Source organism: Colossoma macropomum, unplaced genomic scaffold (assembly GCF_904425465.1).
Source record: "Colossoma macropomum unplaced genomic scaffold, Colossoma_macropomum, whole genome shotgun sequence".
In the NCBI taxonomy this organism is placed as follows: Eukaryota; Metazoa; Chordata; class Actinopteri; order Characiformes; family Serrasalmidae; genus Colossoma; species Colossoma macropomum.
This window is the reverse complement of record NW_023494785.1, coordinates 19,697,790-19,715,885: the sequence shown is the minus strand read 5'-3', so window position 1 is coordinate 19,715,885 and position 18,096 is coordinate 19,697,790. Positions and strand designations below refer to the sequence as shown.

Below are 18,096 nucleotides of genomic sequence, written 5' to 3'. Positions count from 1 at the left end.
AAGGCATTATATAAATGTGTTGTGTATAATTTCTTCATGTTAGCTGATACACTATATGGACAAACCCCTGAAAACATCCTCATAGCATTATCCCTCCTCCACCAAACTGTACAGTTGGCACAATGCAGTCAGGCAGGTAATGTTCTCCTGGCATTCACCAAACCCAGACTCGTCCATCAGACTGCCAGATAGAGAAGCCTGATTCAGCATCCACAGAATGCTTGTCCACTGCTCCAGAGTCTAGTGGCGGTGTGCTTTACACCACTCCCTGCAACGCTTGGCATTGTGCATTTTGATCTTAGGATTGTGTGCAGCTGCTCGGCTTTGGAAAGCCATTTCGCAAAGCTCCTAATGCACAGTTCTTTTGCTGATGTTGCTTACAGAGGCAATTTGGAACTCATTAGTGAATGATTCAATGGAGGATTGGCACTGTCCGCTTCAGCTTTCGGCAGCCCCACTCTGTGAGTTTGCGTGGTCTACCGCTTTGTGGCTAAGCTCTTGTTACTCCTAGCTGCTTTCATTTCACAATATAGCACTTACAGTTGACAGGGGCAGATCTAGCAGGACAGAAAACTTGTGGTAGAGGTGGCAGTGCCAATGACAGTGCCAGGTTTAAAGTCACTGTGCTCATCTTCTACTGCCATGTATTTAAAAGTTAAGTTACAAATTAGTTAAATTTGTCTATCGAGACTACAAGGCTATGTGCTTAATTTTATCCACCTTTTAGCAATGGGTGTGGCTGAAACACCTGAACTCAATAATTAGGAGGGGTGTCTGAATACTTTTGTCCATATAGTGTATGTTGTTCTTAGTGTAAAGATGTTCTTATTCTTGGCGTGAAGTATAATGAGTGAGAAAGTCTCAGACCACAAAGTCTAATGTTAAATGCAATTAATTATCAGGATGTCAATTTGGTGCCAATCTGCTAATGCCAGGGATTACAGCACATCAACCCGAAAATCATCACAGTTCAGTCTAGGAATTTAGAAGTATGAAAACTGATGAAAAACTCTGTTCTTTTTTCTTTAATTAAAATGTTTGAATAGGTATAAACCTGGGGAACACCTGGAACTGACAAGTTGGCAATATTTACCAGTATTGTAGATACATAGAGCGTTCTGTTGGTGAGAGAGTCTGTGACATTCGCCATCTTGCCCTTCTGGTGTTCCGTCATGTTCAGACCACTTACAGGATCCCACGTGCCAATCTGCAGAGAGACAACATGATAACCTTGTATGTGCAGTATCAAAAAAACATACAAAAGCACCTTATTTCAACAACTGATAGTCTGAAAAGAAATCCTGTATAATCCAGGAATTCATAAAGCTTGTATAACCACCTTCATCGGCCTTATAAAACACTGCAGTCTGAACTAATTATAGTGTGGCAAAGTGCTTATGTAAAGGAGCATAAAGGAAGGCCGAACATGCTAAATCGTCCAGAGAGAGACTAGAAAAGTGAGCTTGACGGGCAGAAGAATGCAGGGTGTTCTCTCTAAGACCTGGCACAATTAATCCTGAGGATGCTCTTGAGAGTTGTGGGCTCCACAGAGAGAGCACAGCGGGACCACACACTCTCACCCATTCAAAAACAAAGTGCTTCAGATGCCTTCAGAAAACGCCTAAGCTGTAGTTTGTAATTGCAAATCAACTCTTTAATTCAGCCTTCATGAGGCTGGAGGGCTTCTGAAGGGGGTTTTTATTAATAGAGTAAATTATTCATGGAGGTGCAGACACATGCGCCGGCGAGATGGGAGGTCACAGGCGGCTTGAGAGGGAAACTCTTGTGTGAGACGACGAGCGTGGCTGTGTGAGTGTGTGTGTGTGCGCACATGCGTCTGTGTGTAGGTGTGTACTCTACATACCCGAGAATGGTGTCTGCATAATGAAGAGCTCTGGCATTTTTTACAGTATGAATCAGTGTGTATACAGGCTCAAGCATTTTGTACAGAGGGTTTAGCACAGCTACCTTCTCCAATCCTTCCTCCTTCAAGCTGATCACATCCAGATCGAAATCTGTCCTCAGGCCGTTGGTTTTGTTGAAATTTATCCGTCCGGTCAAGCCGTCCCAGTGGGCCTGGAGGTGTGAGAGAAATATTCATCATGACCAGGCAGCACCAGCCAAGAAGAATCCATCCCTCTTTGGCAAAACAGGGAAATTCATTATTCATTGGAACATACAGCTCACCTTCAAGCAGGTCACAAAAGCAGAAACCAGAAAAGCTCTCATACTCACACACATACTGACGAAGAACAATGACCCACACACACCGACAAAGGCATGCATTTAAGAGTATTTTTAGGGGTCTCCTCTGGGTTTTGGCTTATTTCAGAGGCAAGGAAGGAGACCTAGAAGCATGTATAAGAAGAGTTTCTTCATGCAGTGCGTTACTGTCCCCTGTAGTACTATTTGTAAAAGATTCGTTTTACATGGGGAGGCAAGGTAATGTGAATTTTATGGGCGTTTCTCAGTGATTTTGGTTAAATCTGAATTCGCTGTCAGTCATTTTTATGGACTGCACATTTTTGCTTCAGTAAAAAACGGACTGTAGCATTAATCCTGTGCAAACTGCATATTGGTAAATAAGCCATCATATCCTGTGGAAAAGGATTTTTCACAGTTTTAATTAAGTATGGAGGCCATCAAAAAGTGTTAACTTGTGTTTTTTGTGGCTCAATCAATATGTTTAGTTCTGCTTCAAAAATACAACTCCTAATAGTCAGGCGCTTATATCCTACATTTTTCTTGTCCACTTCTAACACTTGTGTGGTTTCATGCACCAAAAATGGTCACAATTAATTTTTTCACCATTTTAACTTCTCTTCAGAATCAAACAGGCTGTTTTTGTTACTGTGCCTTAAAGACTGACATCAGATAAATGAGCTCTGATTGGCTGTTCTGTTACATGCCTCATTTAAAAAGCATTTAGAGCTGAAAAATTACTTAGAACTTCGGTATGAGTGGGCAGAGCTAAACCGCTGTGGGTTGAACAGATGTATATATGTACATGAGTTGGTTCTCATGACATAACAGAATTTAAATCAGCCTTTTTGCAATATAGTTTCCATATATGGACTGTAAAGTGAATGACACATTTTGAAACTTGCAAATGTTTACATTATGAACCTAACAATGTTTATATTTTAAACTTCTTTACTTTTTTGTTTTGGTTCTATATGATATGGGCCCTTTAAAAAAAATAAAAAAAAAGACTGATTTTATGCTGTGATGTTGACTATTGGCAGTATATTCACAAGATAATAACACCAATGTCACATTGCATTCATTACAAATGTATATATAAATACAACTAGGTAAATAGTTAGGTTAAACAAAATAAAGGCTAAATAAAATATTTTTTATGTGTTCTATTCTTTTTTGGAATGAAGGCAGCACATAAATTGAGAAGTCACTTCTATCTCTGTAATCAATACTAAGATTTCTTATCTCGTGCTAATTGGCCAAAAATATTACAGACCTCTTGTAATGAAACTGCATTACCCCACCTCCCCATGGAAAACTAATCCAAATTGTTCTTTTGTGTATTATTCTTATGAACAGTTATTTACTGTATTTTCCTCTCTGTGCTGCTTGCCATACTGATAGATGATTTCTTATTTCATTTTTGCTTCAGCGCTTGATATTTGTCTGATTTCGTTAATTCCATTTCTGCGTTGCCTTAAAGCCACTTCTAAGCTGTACACACACTAGCTGTGTCTTTAACTGATCCAGGGTGTCAGCTCAGATGAGAGCTCCACTGTGTTCAGAGAGAGAGATGAGTGCAGGTGTCTTGGGCTAAACAGCAGCCCCATTCGGCCGACTCCACACTATTGCCCAGGCTTACCGTCCATGGCTCTGCTTGAAGTTCAGCACAAAAAGGATTCAAAAGAGGGTGGGAGGGAGGACCTGAGAGGGGCCGGCCCACTGAGTGGAGAGATTTGGGCTGATCACTGCTGCAGTCGGAGGCGAGCAGGCGTTTTGTGCTTTAATGTGTCAGAATCCTGCACAGCGCAGCGGTCTGAGCCAAAGCAGGGGCTGCTTGTGATATCACACAGAGAATACAGCCCAGGGTCTTACGCAGCCTAAATATAGCCCGCAGAATCCTGCACTTAAATGACAGGGAGGGTTCGGATTAGACGCCCCAGTTTTTCCTCAAACCAGCACGAGGGAGAATAATTAGCAGTGATTAAGATCAGTTTTCAGCAGGAGAGCAGTATTGCAGAGCCGGGGTTCATGGTCATCCAGAGGTGCCTCTTAGGCTGCAGCCTAGCTAAAAATGCAGTTTGCATCTCATTGCAGAATCAGTGTCACCAAAGCAGGACTGGAAAGTTCGATTTCAGCTGCGGCTAGCAATACTGTGGTGAGATTGAGGGTGTCTCAAAAAGCTCCACACTTCAGTAGTTAGGGTAATGTTCAAGGAATCAGCCTATTTCTAAGGTGTGTCATTGCCAAAATCCTGTACTGGAACCTTCGATCCCTGTAGACTGTTGTTCTAAAAGCATTTAGGAGCAAACGTAAAAAAATGTGTACTATCATAAACCCTATGGCTTCTGCATGTGGTGTGGCTTTTCTTGACAAAATGTTACAGCCGTTGATGCACTGCATGTAGAGGTCACACCATCACAAGTTCAAATCCTATAGTTTTGAATGACCAGGATACACACAGTGAAATGAAACTGGAATTTTGTAGTATTACAAGCATTCAAATGCATACAGCATGGATCTGCTTCTCGAATTTACTAACTTATAATGTCAAAATGTATAATTTTTTAAAAAATAATTATCATAATAATTATAATTATTATATTCAAAATATTGCATACTTTCTCAATGAGTAATAACTCATATTTTCACTTTTCATTATTTTAATTTATTTAAACTAACACAGAATCTCAAGAAACAAAGTCATTATTGCAAGAGTTACAAATTGAAACAGAATCAGAGAAGGGAATACAATCTGTGAAAATACGTGAGCCTAAAAAGAGTTTATATTCTGCTAGTCATGTGTTAATATTGAAGTTAAGCCTGTGTTAATCTGCATGAAAATTCTTAGCAGTAAAGCTGCTAAACAGTAAGCTATCCTTATCAGTAGATAGCTAACAGGCTAAAAGACTTCAGAAATATTCAGTAACAGGCTTTACGTTTAAATTTTAATGAAAATCAATGTAAAACTGCCACATACAATGTAAAAATATGTAAAAATTGTGAGTGTCTATTTATATAACAATTGACTGTGTTTTAGCTACAGCTGTCATGAAATGTTTATGTGCACCACTGTTTGCACTAACAAAACATCAGAAACTCGATAGCTGCGTCAGCAAAAATTAGTATTATACCAGCTGTACATGAAGATATTATATATATATAATTTAATTCAGCTACACACAAACCACATCCTATGTAATCTTTCTTTCATGTATTAATTTACAGGTGGGTAGGGAAGAATAATATAAAATGTTGTGCTTAGTCATTGCTAAAATTAGTGCCCCAGTTTAGTCAGGGCCCCTGGAACCATGGGGTGAGTGAACATTTGAACCACCATGTTTCAAGTACTGGGGCGATGACTCACCACTGTTTGATGAGTTCAGGATGCTTACACTTACAGAGCGCTGACCTACAGACACAAAGCTAAAACAAACTCTTTAGCAAAACCAATCAAAATGTCCATTTCAATCGTGAGGCCGGACATTTCCAAAACAGTGAAGCCTTTGTGAGTTTGTCTTCAGTCAGAGGAGCTGCTCACTTAATTGGGAAAATGTTTTTACACACCAAGTAATGCACTCAGTTTATGTTCCTACACTATGTGAATGTCGGTTTGAATAGCTCTCAACTAATGTTGCTTTCAGCTCTTTGACATGAACTGTTGTCTGGCAAAAATCACAGGTCTTGTTCCACTTCTAAGTGAACCATGATTTGGTTTACTGCTGGTAGAAACACATTTTTATGATGGTCCAAATCAAACAAGAGAATGTTTAAACATTTTACTCTTTACAGCTCATGTTGCTCTTGCAGCTCAAGCTGCTGTTGATAACAGCACAGCAAAAATCACAAAGATGTGTTTGATTTGGCACATGGATTGCAGAGCAATCGTATCAGCCATGTATCAGCGATCTGATTGGTTAAATTCAAATTGGTAACCCAGTAATAAAACAGCACATATCAAGTCAGGTTTATTATTGCTTTGACTGTGATAAATGTAGACAATACGCATCTATATTTCCATTTTTCTATTTACATGTGGCAGATGTGAAAGTAACAACGCTTGCATCCCTGTAAAAATGCTGTTGCAGTGATATATATATATATATAGGGGTGGGGAAAAAACGATTCTTAGATGCATCGCGATGCGGATGTGGACGATTCTGAATTGATGCACAAATGTCAAAAATCGATTTTTTAAATTTTAACTTAGAACGTAATGTTGGCGGAATGCAAAAGATAGAACTTGGAAGTGGGCAAGTGCAGCGCCCGGACAGTCTGTGGCGGCACGTAACAAAAACACAACTGGGTGAGCGAGAAATCCGACCGGCTCCCTCTGCATTAAAAGCCAGGTTAGGTCAGGAGTCACAACACAAATGTTAAGAAGAGCCATTTTGTCCTTTCAACAAAAATCAAACCACATTGGGAGCCACAACATTTTATGTCTCAGTGTGTGATAATGTCGTAGTGTAGGTTAAAAAATATAAACGAAAACACAGATTTACTTCGCTCTGCTTTAAGCTTTAGCTATAGCCGCCTTCCTCCCATCTCCGCCAGAAAACCGTTCCTCAAAAGTAGATCAGTTTCTTATAAAATGTCTCTCAACGTTTGACTGTTTTACGAGGCTGAAGTCGCTTCTCATTCGCCAGCTTTTTGTTCGAATTTTTTTGTTTGTTTAAGGTGGAACGGGACAATTCGAAAGAGAAGCTGACTTCATCTTCGCTTTTTAGTGTTTAACAGTCTCTCATTGCAGGATTAACGTTCCAGGAAAACCAACTGCGCTGCTTATAAATGCGAATAAGTCCATTCATCTCCAAATGTTTGTCTTAAATCTCTCTTTGCCTTTTTGTTAGCTACTAGCCAGGCGAGACTGCGTTGCTGTGTGACCTGCAGTCTGCACGCCAGTTCTCAGTCGTTGAGAACCAGGGCTTTCGGGCTATGTTGCACACGTCCCATCTCAAAGATATTTTACTGACACAGCAACCCCCACTCTCTACAATGAGACCAAAACTGAAGTTATAAAGTCACTAAAAACGGGTAGGACGGCTGTAATGTGCTGCGTGGACATCCATTACCACAGGATCTTATTTCACTGTAACTGCACATTTTATCACAGATGAGTGGCAGCAGCATCTCATGTGCCCCAAACAACAGCAGTGAATGAGAGCCTTCCAGTTCACTTGCCACATCACTTCCATTTGATTTATTAATAAAATAGAAATCCTGTATAGAAAGAAAAGATGCATCAAGATGCATCGATAATCGTTTTATAATCGCATTGCAGCCCTCTGTATCGTGAGGTGCCTAGAGATTCCCACCCCAGGCTTCAAAGGATTCAGCCTTTCATTGCTAACATCTCTGATGTTATATATATATATATATATATATATATATATATATTGTTTTATATGCATGTTTTATATATTTATATATATATATATATATATATATATATATATAAAACATACATATAATATAGCATGACGGTAAAAGTAGTGGTGTAGTTGCAATTTGTCACTCAGCCAGCTGTGTTTGAAATAGACCTTTGGCCCAAAACATTTGGATGTGTAGCACAACCCCTGATTTTGGAATGTCCAGTGCTGCTATACGACGGGCAATGCAGAGTTTGGTGGAGTCAAAACAACTGTGCTGTTGGTTGATGGAGCCAAATTGCTTGTCAAAATTCTCCAAAGTTGAACTCAAAACTAAGTTTTGCACGTTCTGGAAGTCTGTGAATTGAAGCCCTTAACTGCTGCAATTTCCATTGAAATTAGTGTGATTCTGTTCACAAGGGTGAAAACACTACATTAACTGGGCCTTTAAATATAACACACACCCAGAACACACACAGGACACACATATACACAACACCTGGTGTAGTACCTCTTTGATGAGTGTCATGAAGCGGTTGCCGAAGCGCCAGGGTTTGTGGCGGTTGCACTGGAGTGAGCTGACCGTGATCTGAGGAGACTGCTGAACAGCCACAGCCACCACATGCACCGCATCGTACATCAGAGCAGCGTCCGTCTGGAGGCATAAGCACACACAAACACACACACACAGACACACTCAGATCAGTCTCATTAAAGCTGCACCTGCTGGTTACCTGCAGTTGCTACCAGAATTATCGGTGCGTTTGGGTGCTTATCATAAGGCTGTATATACCAGATGGTTAACTAGTAAATACGACTAAACACCATTTGGATGCTCATTCATAGACACACCCACCACACAGGAAAAGAACGTATGGAGGTTCGGAGAGTACGTACCCTACTTTTTCTTTTCTCTGTTAAAGAACATAGAGATCTAATAGAAGCACATCAGGTATGTATTTTTCACCTTCACTGCACGCTTAGCGTTTTCACTCACATAAAGGGTGAGAGGTCACGTTATACATCATATCTGGTATACTCGAGTATCATCTAGAATCCCGAATTAATCAGCTGCCAATATGACTTTGTCAGCCGTTGAGTGCACTTTACAATGGGAAAACTGGTATTTGCCAGTTTTCAACATCATTCAAATGCATTATATATCTTTTTTTCCTGGGACACAAAAAAGTCATCAGAAAAATAAAGTTACTACCTGTTAGCTCATGATTACTGAGACTGCAAAAAAAAAACAGCCCAACTGTTACTGGCTCAAAGGAAAACAATGGCATTAACAGATGGGCAAGATGCACGGGTGAAAGTGTGTGACGGTTGACTGCCAGGCTGCCTCGCATGCTTCCAATATCAGAAACCTCTTATTCCACAGGCCAAAAAGAAAAAAAATCTAATTAGTGTTTGTCTCGGATGATTGAAAAGCAATCACAACAGCTCTCAGCATTTGTTGGTATGGAAATCATGCCTTGGGGGTGCGTCAGAAATCGCTGTCCTGTTGAATAAATCATGGCCAAACCTGTCATTTTCCAGCTTTTCTCTCTGATTGTCCGTCTGCAAGGTTAGGACTAAAGACAGGTCTGCTGTAATAATATGGGGGAATCACTCGAGGGATGTTTGTGTGTTTGTGCTGATATCAGTCAAAGAGAAATCAGTATGGCTGGAAATTACAGGTAGGTTAGCTGAACTCTGATCAGTCTCTTTCGTCAGCCCCATCATTAGAAAAAACTACTTTCCCCCAGCAAAAGCTTGGTGATGTAAAAGTGATGTAATTCCATTTTTCATAAAGAGCACTTTACTGTATGACATCAAAATTGACCAAAGCAGCTTTTATGACAATAATAATGTAGGTTATGTCATTTGTCCTATGAGGCTTATGTAGGTGTCATGTAGTCTTATAAACCCTGTCCCTACATTAAAGTGTTCCTAAAAAAACCTTACCACATTTACACAAACAAAATGGTTGCTAAATGTAATGAGCTAAGTAATAATAAGTAATAAGTTAGCCAAAAAGAACATGGACAAAATTGTGTAACACATAATCTAGGTGCCAGATCTAGAAAAGCAAAGTAAATATCATCTATTCATATTCAGTATATTTTGCATATTTTACATCCTAACTGCAACGCTTATAACTAACATACACGGAACTACACTTTTAAAGCTATTTTAAAATATGTTAAATTTTACATTTAAAATGTTAAATTTAAATAGAAGCTTTCTAAGGTAAACAATGTTTGTCGTTGTCCATATGGAGCAAAACCTTTTTTCATCTCCAAAACATATCTCCATACAGTTTTCAATGTGTTAAAATTTTCACATCAATGGACCAACAGAAATTCTTGTTTCATTTACTTCCATTCGAGGTTAAGAGGAATATATCATTCTGAAACATTAAACCATGTAAGCAGCTGGTATTTCCATATGAAAATGAAATAGAATTGGTCCAAAATTAGTTGCTGTAAAATCTCATATGTATCAGTTCAGAATGCTCTTTTCCTTTTCCCATAAAGTCACCTTTTTGGAGATACAAGGTTTCCTTACAGCAGCAATAATGTAGATGTTTGTTGATGTGTTGCATTAGGAGAACATCCTCTAGCACGTAAGCAGCACATTTATTTAACATATTCAGTTGTAAGACAACTTTTGTGGACACAGTGAAAGATCTAAAGGCCATTCTTGTGCTATGACAGAGCTACAAAAGCTGAGGCAGGTATTGTAGGGCAGGAACCTATTGAAATGGGCAGATAAAGAGTCTCCTCACAACCAGCATGCTGGTGCCGCCTCTGACAAGGCTCCCTGATGGCTGGGGGTGGGAAGAGAGAGTGTGATATTAATAATCTGCCCATGAGAGAGTGTTGATGAAAGAAAGAGGGTGTGAAAGTGCTGCAGGGGCAGAGCGTTCACCTCTGGGCCTGGCAAAGGAGGAAGAAATGTTCTGGTCCCCAGCTGCTGGTCAGGAACACTGGAGGTGAGGGCCATGGGCTCATCAGTGGTGTGTGGGTAAGTGTGTGTGTGTTTGTGTGTGCGTGTGGAAGGACATGGAGAAGCTGTCAATCACCCTCGCAGCACACAGCGCACAGCTTCATAATCATTTGCTCACAGCGCCTGGCCTGTCAATCAATCAGCGCCGGATTGGAGCGCAAAGTGGCAGCCGGTGGTCCGAGGACATGGGGAAGATGCTGTCAGGGGCAGACATGCCACCACTTCACTTCACATATACGCCCCCCAAGTCCCCCCAAAAGCCTCCACCCCTAATTCACCCCAACACTGACCACTGCATGACCAGACACACTGAAGGGTCTCAGTGGACAGGCGTCTGTTGGACTGTCAGAGGAGATGGCGGCGGCTCTCTGGGGCGTCGTTGCCGCCCATCTGCAGCGAGAGCACGTCACACTCAGTCACGGCACAGAGTCGATGAGCGCCGTACGCGCATCATGAATAATAAATAAGTAATAACACCAGAGGAGCAGGAGACAAGGTCTGCACCTGAATACTGAACACACCACCATTCTCTCTTCTGTGGCTGTGTGTGTCTGTGTGTGTCTGTGTGTGTGTGTGTCTGTGTGTGTCTCCTGCCGGGCAGAGCAAGGGGTGCAGAATCAAAGCCCACAAGGTGCACAGAATTCTCTTCTGGGAGGTGAGCTTTGTTGTGTTCAGAATTTCATCAAAGTCCTTCGAATCCACCAGCCTGGCTAACATTACAGCAAAGTCTCACGTCCAACCCACAGCCAGCTGAGAACAGCAAGGGAACAGACGGAGAGCTGCAGCACTCACTGGAGCTTTACATAGTAGCACAGAGCATAATGAAAAAAGGGCTGCAAAGTTCACATTCACGCTTATCTCTTCCTAGAAAACATTTTGTTGAAGAGACTGGCTTTAAATCAAACAGGATCGTGAGAGAAAGTGAGCCAGACAATGAGAATATGAGAGGGAGAGAGAGAGAGAGAAAGTAGTCAGAGATAAAGAAAAAGAGAGGGAAGAAAAAGAGAAAGGAAGAGGGTAAGAATGAAAGAAAAAGAAAAAAGGGAGGAAGAATGATGGAGAGAAAATAGTAAAAAAGAGGAAGAATGACTGAGAGAAACAGAGAGCAAATTCTAGTAAATTTTGTCTAATTTTGGCTGTGCAAAACAAAGAGAGAGACAGGTAAAAAGAGCAAGAAAGAAAGAGATAGATGGGGAAAAAGAAAGAAAGAAACAAAGAGAAAAATAATGAGAGGGAAAACAAAGAGAAACAGAAAAAGAAGAACAGGAAGACAGAAAAAGAGAGACGGACAGAAAAGGATGTGAAAAGAACAGTCTATTCACGCTGTATGGGAGAGGGAGAAAAAAGGAGAGAATGAGGAAAGACGTGGAAAAGAAAGAAAAAGAGAAATGAAAACAATGAGAAAAAGAGTGTGAGGAAAAACAAATGGAAACAAGAAGACAGAAATGATAATTGGACAGAGAAGGATGTAAAGAGAAGATGTGAGAAAGTAAAAAAAGAGTAATAATTTGAAATAAAAGAGACAGAGAGATGGAGGTACAGAGAGAGGAGGGAGGGAGAGAGAACAGTCTGTTCGAGCTGCATGGGAGAAAGAGACAGAAAGAGAGCGATACAGAGTGAGAGCAGATTCTAGTCAATTTTGGCTGCATAAGCTGGAGTGTGCTGTTCTTTTCCCCAGCGCGGGGCTCGGCACAGCCCGACAGGCAGACTGGCAAATGATTTAGCAACACCGCCACTTCACTCTATAAACATCTCATTAAAATCAATTATGTCACTCCTGAATGAAATTAAAGCTAAACGCTTTAAAAGCTGCTTTTCCCTTGTGTCAGCCAATGTGAGTATTACCCCGATGCTTTCTCTTTTTTACGCCTTCCTCTTTTTTTACGCCTCAGTCTCGCTTCCCTCTCCCGGCCCGCGGTGAGAGATTTAATAAATCTCCTCGGCTCCGATTGATTTCAACACTTTTATGAATTGTTAAAATGCTGAAGCCTGAAGTCGCGTCTTCCAGAGGTCCCTGATTGTCAACTGCAGTGTGAAAAAGGAGATGGAAGCTAAGAGAGGATGGCGGTGGCCCTGCCATGTGTTATTTCAGCCTCACAGAGCAAGTCCAACATGGCAATATGAAGCATATCCTTATTCCAGCCAAAGAATCACAGCCTGGCAACTGTATTATCACACAGCACTGGATGATTTCCTCTTGGTGTTTCAGCCTGAACTCGTATCAGCATGTGAAGTGCACAAAACACAGTGCTACACATCTCCATATACAGACTCCAAATCTGTGGTTCACTCACCACTAGGCACAGAGTGGTGTAAAGAAATATATCTGATTATTCAAGAAAGAAGCTACTGGGGCTGTAGCTTTTATAAAATGGGTAGATGCTCAGTCTGGCATCCAGCCGAATGGACAAAAACAAATTCTGCATTTGTATTTGAAATACGAAAGCAAGTGATGAGCCCATATCTTAAAGAATCTGGTTCCAGTTTGACTTACATTAAAAATTTCCTTTTCCTGTAAAATTACCATTTTGGAGATACAAGGTTTTGCTTCAAAAACAACAATATATGTATATTTATTTTTTCAGATTTCAGATGTAACTATCATTTAGTTTCTGTCACCTCCACTGTAAAGAAATCAGAGTGAGTTTCTCCACAATGCACCATTTCACATCAAATCACTCTGAATCATTATTATACTGCAACAACTGAATTATGCAGACATTTTGTAAAATCAGTGGAATCCCCATTTAACTAATTCTGAATCACTTGTATTAGTACGACATCAACTAACAGCCTTATGTCTGTGTTGTCCCATTGACATTAAAAAGAAAGCACTGTAGATATCTTTCACACTAAATCAAGACCATGGTATTGTCTTACATTATTTTAGTTAGTTTTGGTCTCAGAAAAGCTGCTACTCTGCTACTCTAACTTGACATCCTTCATTTGTCTGTATCACCACAGCTGAAGCTTTCTTTTTCTGACTTTACAGGTTCTGATTTGGGGTTGTATGAACAAAGATGTATGCTGGTGTAGGTTAGGAAACAGGAGTAGCCGCAGTCCTCCTTTTAAAAACATGCATTTCAGGTTACAGTTCCATAAACTAGGCTAGTGCTCCCCTGAGCCTAGAGCTGCCTCACTGTATAGGGAGCCAGGCTGGGCCTGTATAACAGCGCAATATTTATTTGTGCGATGGGAGCTGCACGGCTTGCTCACAGTCACACTGCTTTGGCTCCTTTGATTGAAACATAAACACCCTGAAAAAGTGGGTGCAGTGGGGAGCAGCGAGAAGGAACACTCTGGAACGCCACAGGCTCTGCAAAGATGGCATTACTCTGAGAGCAGTGGAATTAAAAGAAAGAAAGAAAGAAAGAAAAAGAAAGAACACAAAAAGCAATCTTATCCTCAACAACAAATCTTTTACAGCAGGCCCACATTCAAAGTCCAGATTACAATGTGATGCTGCCCAAAGTTATCAATACATAATTTATTATCTTTTGTCTGCCTCATGGAACCTCTAAAAAAAACTGTTTTTCTTTTCAGGAATTCTCCACAATAAACACCGTGAGCTCTGGGTCTTCAGAGTTTTCACAATGAGGCAGATGTACAGATTTACTGAAAGAGTCACTAATTACTGATGGTCTATCAGAAAATCTGCGCTGGGTGGTCAGTTTAGCGTGTTACTGACTGAGAACTCCTACTGTAAGGAAGTCTGTTACTGTCAAGTAACTGTCTGTTACTGATAAACTGGAGCAGGTGGTCCATTCCACTATTCTCCTTCCAGTATTTTGCACTAATAATTGCATATTATCGCAGTCTGAAAAAAAAAAATCTTCAAATACAATTACTCTCCTTTTAATATACACTGAAGTACAGAAATTTTATTCTAAGCATTTGTTCCTCTCATCTTGAAATTATCACAAGAGTAAAGAGTTTTATACAATGTTGGCAAAAATCCCATTTAACCTCATGAGAAACAATAGCATATTTTTTTTGTTAAAATAAATCCAGAGTGTGTTATTCATTTTAAAAGATATTTACTTTGTATGATGAGTATGAAGGGTCACAAAAGTCAGGACAGATAGGATGCGTGTGTGCGTGCGTGTGTGTGTGTGTGTGTGTGTGTGTGTGTGTGTAATCAAGCTAACATTAGCATGGTGGCAAATTCCAAATTTTGGAAACTGTCATTTCCATTTCCAAACTTGAAATTCAACATTATGTAGCAAATCTGACCAAAGTCAGTCAATACAGTTTCTCACAAGGTTGAATAGTTTTAACCAATCTTCTATAACTTTTTAAAAGAATGCGTTTATGGGTGGGGAATGGATAGGTCAATTACGAGGGGATGCTATGTAACACAGACTTATGAACATATGCTTAATTCCAAAGTAAAGAATGATAAGCATCAGCAAATTATATGCATGCAACTGATCCCTCACACAGCTCGTGTTGGACGCTGCTCTGAAGCAAAGCCTGACAAGAAATGGAAAAAACTGACAGAGAAAGAGAAAAAAATGTTTTTATGCACCAAATGGCTCTGTAAGTTAATATTCTAGGCTGTTCTGTAGTGTGAATAAATGAGCTATCTTCAGAGGGTGACAGAGCGTCTTCTCATGCGGAGTGATCAGCGAGTGATTAGGTGATAGAGCAGCTGCAGAGCAGATAGAAAGAAGGAGAGAATCCTGCACTGATGAACAGAGAACAGATCAACATGCAGACACTTGCACTCCTTTTCTTTAATCACATCTGATGCCTGCACTACCCAAATGTATTGAACGCCACGCCCAGAGTGACTGGCTGATCAATAGTGTCCAGTGGTACACAAACGGAAGCATTCCCACTGGAGAGCTCGGCTCACTGTGCATCAATGCTGCTGTCACCCAAGTGTGCACTGCCAGAGGCCTCCACAGGCAGAGAAAGGCTTGTCTGTAGCAACCGCAGAGTGTGCTGTATTTTTTAGAAACAGCTGGAGAAAAATAAGGGAGAGAAATAGGATAGCTCTGTCTTTGTCCTACACTAGATAAAGAATTAGGAATATAATAGGGCTGTCACTGTGGATTATGTTAGTAAATTAGTGATATACTGACTATTTTAATGATCAATTGAGAAATCAGAAGTTTTAAAAAGACCAAAAAATGTAATGAAATTAACTAACCAATTATATACCATGCATAAGCTTTCAGAAATTCAAAAGTAGCTTATATGACAAACTAGGAAAGCTTAGGAAAGGACAGTACTGTGCAAAAATCGAAGACAACACTTTATTTTTTTAATTTCCAGTCAAAATGGCAACTGTCGTTCAGTGTCTTTTCAGGAGATATTTCTGCTAAGATTTAAGACATTCCCCTTGCGTAAGATAGAAAAACCCATATGAAGTGAAAAACAGGAGTTTCCAAAACTAGAGTTCCAAACGTTATTAAAAGAAATAAACAACCATGCAAGACCTGGTAAACCAACTAAACTGTTCCCATCAGATCAACAGTACTTAGAACTTTTATCTTTGAGACAAAGGAGAAAGTAAAGAAAATCTTGCTTCAGATCTGAAATAATCGACAGGTGTTTCTGTCCATCCTTCCACTGTGAGAAGAACAACTCAACACTATGAGTCTGAAAGGATGTGTAGCTGTCAAGAAGCTCTTACTGAGAAAAGGAGACCCCCAACATCACTGAATGTGTTGGGATTACTTGGATTTTGAGAAGCAGAAAATGCAACCAACTTCTAAGACTGAACTTTTGAGGTGTGGAAAAATATCCCTGCAGATTTCTTTGTAAAAAACCAAAAGCAAGTCTCCTGAAAAGAATAGACGTTGTAATAAAGGCAAAGAGTGGACACAGTAAACGATATATATCACTGAAAAGATATATATTTAGTTATTGAGACTTCTATGTAATTTTCTGTTAAATATTTGCTTTGACTTTGCCCTGATGCTGAAAATGGCTGTTTTGACTGCAAATGAAATAAATAAGCAGTGGTCTCTGATTTTTGTATGGTACTGCACACACAAACCTATTTATATACGTATTTCACATGTCTGCATGTTTAGTTTTTAATTAAGATACATAAACACTATATTACCACTCAGAGACAGATAAAATTCAAGGTTAGTACACAGGGTTGATAAACATTAATAACGTCTGTATGTTGTTTGCTAATATCACCTTCAGGGCAAACATGCATAAATAGGTCCCACTATGTTCTTATGAATGTTGGCAAAGACAACACGGCTACAGTGAGTGACAAAGTCAATACAGAGAAAGGAGGGGGAGAGAGAGAAAGAGAGAGAAAGAGGGTGAGAAGAGTAGGAATTTGTCATTTATCCCCTCAATTAAGTTCATTACTGAGCTGGGTAGAAGCAGATTAAGACAGCAGTGCAGTTGATGATGATGCATGTTGGCAGGGTTGTCTGTTATTCAAGCTGGTTTTTCGTGTGAGCATGTGTGTATAGTGTGTGTATAGCGTGCTTGTGAGTGTTTAACGCGATGTGATGCGTGGGCCTTGGGGCCTCTGGTTCTCCTGGCTGGCTGATTACAAACTACTCGCAGTTCTTAGGCCAAGGCCTAGAGTCTGTGTCTTCTCTTCATTCTCTCATATATGTATAGTTTCAGGAACCTAGGCACATTTATCTTGGAAATGATTGTGTAAAATCACCAAGTAACATCAGAATAAATGCGAAAAGATTTTTTTTTTGTTTTTCAAAAAGTAATTGACGTGAGCTTGTCAGAAGAACGCTTGATTTAATGTAATGAAGTATGTATGTTTGTAATCTATGTTATTTTTTATTGAAGTGTTATAACAATAATAATATTGATAATAATAACAATATTATAATATAATTATAATACTACTATTACTACTGCTACTTACTACTAATAATAGCAGCATATTTCATAACTCTAAAGTGGATGCGGGCGCAAACACAGTGATAGCGTGTGAGTTGAAGCTTAAGCTTTGTCAAATGAAAGATTGCAGTTCAGTAAATGTTGTGGAGGAACCGAAGAACAGAATCACAAATGTCACACAAATTTTACTGTCCAGTGCTGTGGTGTGTGTAGCCGCTTAGCTTAGCCTTAGGTCTCAGGATGTCCTAAAAAGTACACAGTAGCATTTTTTTGCACAGGCATGATATCTGCCTGCCACATTAAACATGTTCAACCAGCACAGCACAGCAGCCACGTTATATCAGGTACATTAAATGTGTAAATGCCTAGATGTCATTTTCTAAGGCTAATAACCTTCCAAAGTCAGAATACAATTTTTAGGTCTTGGCATGGTAGAGTGCTCATGTTTTTCACTACAAAGTCAGAACTTTGTCTTGAAATATATAAAACAAATACACGTTCATGCACTCACACACTCTCTCCTATTAAACATCTTGTTGTACTGTACTGAGAAGGATAGCTAGTGTATTTGTGTTAAATGATACTGTAAGTTATGTTATAGGATGACAGAGCTACACATGCCTTTCCAATACATTATTAAAGCCCTGTGGCTCTGTCTCCAGGGCTGCCAGCCTACAACCCAATACCATAT

At 39.9% G+C, this 18,096-nt stretch overlaps 1 protein-coding gene across 1 annotated transcript in view; it reads right to left on the bottom strand.

Moving 5' to 3' along the window:
• LOC118818849 (glutamate receptor ionotropic, kainate 2-like) overlaps nt 1–18,096 on the bottom strand; it is a 170,801-nt gene that overhangs the window by 67,144 nt on the left and 85,561 nt on the right. Inside the window, 3 exon segments of the mRNA XM_036586360.1 lie at nt 1,094–1,207; nt 1,969–2,076; nt 8,083–8,226. Of these exon segments, the coding sequence (XP_036442253.1) occupies nt 1,094–1,207; nt 1,969–2,076; nt 8,083–8,226 (366 nt within the window).